The 5,128-nt window shown below is 60.0% G+C and overlaps 1 protein-coding gene across 1 annotated transcript in view; it reads left to right on the top strand.

Annotated features, from left to right (window-relative positions):
• The window catches only part of CAPN5 (calpain 5), a 34,351-nt gene that overhangs the window by 6,904 nt on the left and 22,319 nt on the right, over positions 1–5,128 (top strand). Inside the window, exons 3-4 of the mRNA XM_014540363.1 lie at positions 663–714; positions 2,964–3,033. Of these exons, the coding sequence (XP_014395849.1) occupies positions 663–714; positions 2,964–3,033 (122 nt within the window). The remainder of the gene's footprint in view (positions 1–662; positions 715–2,963; positions 3,034–5,128) is intronic.

Raw genomic sequence — 5,128 nt, 5'->3', positions numbered from 1 at the left:
CCTGCAGTGGCGGGGGGGTGCAGCCGGAACATGCAGGTGAGACTTCATGGGGTTTGTTCCTGGGGCGGGGTGGGAGGTGACGCCGGGCTCTCCAGCGTCGGCTGAGTGTCAGACCGCCTTCCCCTCACCTGCCAGCCTAAGGTCCCTGGGCAGCTGCTGGGAATCTGCTCCCACGGGGATTCTGGTGTGTTTCCTCCCCACTATGGGCCCGCAGTGTCCCTGGGCCATTTGGCAGAACATGTCCTTGAGAAATGAGCGTGGTTCCAAGATGCTGATGCTCCGGACCAGCGTCAGAGGGTTTAGGTTGGAAAACATGGGCGCTGGTCCTTACGCTTCGCCCTCTGGTGGCAGCAGTCGGCGGTGCAGCCCTTCAGTCCGCCTCCTCTCCAGGGGAGGCCTGGAAGCTGGAGGAGAGGCGGGGCTTGTGCTCTCTAAAGAATGATCAACAGGGATTGCATCCTGGGTTCCCATGCCAGCAAATACAAGTCACTGCCTCTCTCTCATCCCTGCCCTTTCCGCTCTTCCTGTAGGGGTGAGCGGCAGGGCATAAGAAAGAGCACTGGGCATCTCAGTCTTACAAGCTCAGGTGTCCTGGGTTCCCATGCCAGCAAATACAAGTCACTGCCTCTCTCTCATCCCTGCCCTTTCCGCTCTTCCTGTAGGGGCGAGCGGCAGGGCATCAGAGCACTGGGCTTCTCAGTCTTACAAGCTCAGGTGCGAGCCTCAGGCTCACCATTTGGCTTTATAAATACCCTCATCTGAAAGTCAGGCTACCCAGCTCCCTGCTGTCGGGGAGTCGTGAGGGTGAGAGGAGACGCTGTACTTGGAGGCCTTGTGCAGTGCTCTGTGAACGGTGGCTGCCTTACCCGCGTTAGGACAATTACTATCCGTAGATGATCTGGGAATTGTTACCCATCCAATCAGGAGCAGAGTGAGTTTGTTCTCATCCCCTGCGATGTCCCTCAGCCATCAGAGGGAGCTGTGCCTGAGGCTGAGGCTGAGGCTGAGGCTGGGACTGGGGGGGCCCTGCTGTCGTATTTCTGAATGGAGTGTGACTTCTCACAGCCACCCCAGGCGGGCATCCCCGAGCCCGGCCCCTGCTGGTCCTGTGGGGATAGGGTGGCTTCGGGCTGTAGGGCCCTTGCCAAGGCCACTGGTTCAGCCCACAGACATGGGTACTCTTGGGGTGTCAGAGAGCCACATGTGGGATCGTTGCACTTATGGGCCTCAAGACCTAGAGAGGGTTGGACCCTGCACTGTTCTCGGGGTGGCACTGTCCTCAGGGCTCCAACCACCTTTTCTGATCCCAGAACAAGGCCCCCCTGCCTCTGAGCCCCACCCTCCGCTCGGGCAGGACTGGTCTGGGGGTGGAGGTGGCCCACGGGATTCCGATTGTGCTGGCCTCACACTTCCCTCCCTGCCCTGTCGTTGTTGGGCCCAGCCACTGGCCTGCAGCCCCACAGTTGTCCTGCTGCTGTAGGCATCCTGGGGCCTTCCGTGGGGACGGAGCCTGACCTGCTGTGTCCCCCCTGGGGAGTGGGCTGTGATCATCTGCAGGGAGGAGCCTCAGCTTGCTCCTGCCCCGGGCTCAGGTGCAGCTGCTCATCTCAGGAGTGGGGAAGGGGCCCAGAACCTGCAGGGTGGCCTGTCCTTGATGTTGTGTGACCGTGCAGACCTGTGTTTGTCTCCGGCCAGAGGTTCCTCCTGCAGAGGTTGGGGCACCTGGCCTGGCTGGAGGCGCTGAGGGCCGGGCGGCTGATGTCCAGGACCTCGTGTCCCAGGGCTGTGGCTGGTGGGGTGTTCGGGACTAATTGCTCTCTGCCTCCTGGTGCTGTGGGGCCAGCCCTGGGTCTGGGGAGGAGAGGTGAGGCCCTGGGGAGCTCATTACTGTGCCTTCCCTCCCTCCTGTCCCTGCTGACAGGGCCCTGTTTGTTGTCACCCCTCACCTCTGGGCCTGTTGCCCTGTGGAGCCTCCCCTGCCCCACCCTGTTTTCTCTACGGAATGGGGTGGGGGCGGCCGCTCAGCCTGACCTGCACCCATGCTTCCCCCACCCACCTCACTCTGGGGATGCTGAGCCTCCGATGCGGGCTTGCCACGCCCTCGACGCACATGCCCTTTCTCCAGGATGCCGGTCCGTTACCTCAGTTCTCGATGAAGCCTGAGGTACAATGATTGGAAGCCAGCCAGGCCTGGGTTTCGTTCCGACTGGGTCCCTTGCTAGTCATGTGACCTTGGGCAGGTTGCATTCCTTCTCTTGGCCTCAGTGAAAACCTGACCTTTTCAGTCTTCAGGGTTGTGGGGTGATTAAAGGAGCCTGTGTGTGTGTGTGTGTGTGTGTGTGTGTGTGGTGGGGGGGTAGGTCAAGCCCATGGCATAAGGGGCAATTCGCATGCATTGAACCCCCTCCCTGTCCCTCCTCTGGGCTCTCACCTATTTCTCTGTTCTGCAGGACAACTCTTGGTGGCGAGCCTCCCCCATATGGGATCCCTTGACTCTCCTCCCACCCTTGACTGTACATTCCTTGGGGCCAGGGCATGGACTCTGGGGGACCACAAGCAGGATGTGACAGTGGGGTGCAGCATGTACCATCACCTCCCCCAGAGCCTGGCAAAGCCCCGGGCATGAGGGCAGGCCTAGTCCCTGCTCTGAGCCATGGGGTGCCTGGGCCCAGGAGGCAGCTGTGCCCCGGCCATAGGAAGCCGCAGTGAGGGCAGTCCCAGTGGAGTGCCTGATGTCTGAGAGTGGTTGCAGGACCGGGCTGTCTTTGGTTCCATTTAAATGTTTTCCATCCCACCCCTGCCCCTGTTGGATGAGCAGTTCCCCATCAGTAGAAGCTGAACACCTGCCCCCATGCCCTGCAGGTTCAGAGAGGGGTGGGCATTCTTTGCCCTCAGTGCTGCCTCCAGACCAGACCCTCCCCATGGAAACCCCTACAGGCTCATGCCGTTTGCTCTCCCCCCAGCCCAGCCCACCTTACCGCCATCCCCTGCCAACCAGCTACCGTGGCCTCCCGCCCAGGCACCAAGGCCGTGGTACCTCTGATTTCCCAGCCTTTCCCACCCATCCACCCACAGTCCTGCTGTGTCCCCGGGATTACTGTGCCCCTGTGCTGACACCCCACCCTCGTCACCCCAGCCTCAGTTCTTGATAACCTGTCCATCAGCCTTCGCCATCAGCGCCCTTGATCTCCCGTTGCCATGGCGGCCACAGCCTGTGCCTGGACCTGTTCTCCCTGCAGGTCTTCAGCGGAAGGATCCATCTCTCTGGCCTTCCTCTCCAGGCACCCCCCTCACTCCTCCACCCTAGCGAGCGCTCCTGTCCCTAAACCACACTTTTGACCACGTACTCTCTTCCCATCTGTCCATCTCTTTTTTGTTGTCCTTGGTTTGGGGCCCTGTGGTTCATCACAGCAACTGTTCCCTCACCATCCATCCATCCATTCGTTCGTCCATTCATTCAACCAGCACTTTCTGAGGGCCTCCTATGTGGCGGGCCCTGGTCTAGGTGCTGGCCTAGAGTGATGGACAAGACAGACATGGCCCCTGCCCCCTCGGGGCTTATGGTCTAGTGGAGAGAGAGACAAAAACTAAGCAAATGTCCAACTAAAAAGCCAAGTTTAGTGCTGGGAAGGAGAGAAATGAAGGAAAGAGAAGCCCCTCCCCCATAGTAACTCCTCAGCCATGTTTCTTCTCTACTCCTCCAGCTGCAAAGTAGGAGGTGCTGTGAGGGTCGGGCCGACTCACGTCTCCCTTCGGTGGTTCTCTCAGATACTCTTGGGGAATTGCTGCCAGCAACTCCCAGAACAGACCCCAGGGCTGACAGGACCAGGTGCTCTGTCCTCTGTTGTTCAGGTGGCAGAGGGCAGGCCTCCCGCCCTCTGGGATCTGAAGGGACCACAGGCACATTAGACTCGTGGGACCGATTTGAGGGAATGTGCCTGTGGTCCCTTCAGATCTCAAATCAGAAACTCGGTCTCACATCCTACAGTGGCCCTGATGCTCAGTAAAGTCTGAGGGCACAGGTCTCGGTGAGAGACGGTGGCTGGGCCGGGGCCCTGGCAGAGGGTATGGGTGGGGGGCTCTCGATCCCACGGACTGACTTGGCCTCCATCTAGCAAGGGAATGTGCCTGTGGTCCCTTAGACTCGTGGTCGGCAAACCGTGGCTCAAGAGCCACATGCGGCTCTTTGGCCCCTTGAGTGTGGCTCTTCCACAAAATACCACGTGCGGGCGTGCATGTACAGTGCGATTGAAACTTCGTGGCCCATGCGCAGAAGTCAGTATTTTGTGGAAAAGCCGGTATTTTGTGGAAGAGCCACACTCAAGGGGCCAAAGAGCCGCATGTGGCTCTCGAGCCGTGGTTTGCCGAGCCGCAGTTTGCCGACCACTGCTAGACCCTTCGGATTGTTTTCAAGTGTGCCACTTGGGCCCAGGCCTCTGTTCTGTCTTCTGTGTGGCATGTTATGGCAGCAGCTCGCCTCGCCCCACCCCCAGCTACACGCACATACTCCAGTTCTTCCGTTTGCCCACATGTCGTGGCCAAGGCCCTGGCTCCACCTCAGGTGCAGGGGGTATGGATGTTGGTCAGATTCTTCCGCTGCCTCAGGCTTCCTGGGGAAACGGAGGATCAATACAGGTGGAACAAGAAGTGAGATTCTAGTAGGAGGGAAACCTGGGCATGTGCCTGCCAGGTGGTGCAGGGCTGAGGCAGGGCCCGAGCACAGGAATCGTCTAGGTCAGTGGTTCTCCGAGCACAGGCTCCAACCAGTGGCAGCAGCTGGGAGACGTGCCAACGCCCAGGCCCCAGCAGAGATCTGTTCAATCAGAAACTCGGTCTCACGTCCTACAGTGGCCCTGATGCTCAGTAAAGTCTGAGGGCACAGGTCTCGGTGAGAGACGGTGGCTGGGCCGGGGCCCTGGCAGAGGGTATGGGTGGGGGGCTCTCGGGCCATCTGGGAGGCAGAATGGAGAGGCCTTGGTGACTGGGTGTGGAGGGTGAGGGCTATGCTGAGTCCAGGATGGCTCCTAGGTTTGGCTTGGGTGACTTCAGATCTCAAATCAGCAGGCCCTCTGGTCCTGTTGCCCCGCCCCCCTCCTGCCAGGGGTCTCCATGCTTGTCTTGCATGCCT

The sequence above is a fragment of the Myotis brandtii genome, unplaced genomic scaffold (genome assembly GCF_000412655.1).
Source record: "Myotis brandtii unplaced genomic scaffold, ASM41265v1 scaffold244, whole genome shotgun sequence".
Classification (NCBI taxonomy): domain Eukaryota; kingdom Metazoa; phylum Chordata; class Mammalia; order Chiroptera; family Vespertilionidae; genus Myotis; species Myotis brandtii.
Note: the sequence above shows the minus strand (reverse complement) of the source record. Positions and strands in the feature narration are given on the sequence as shown.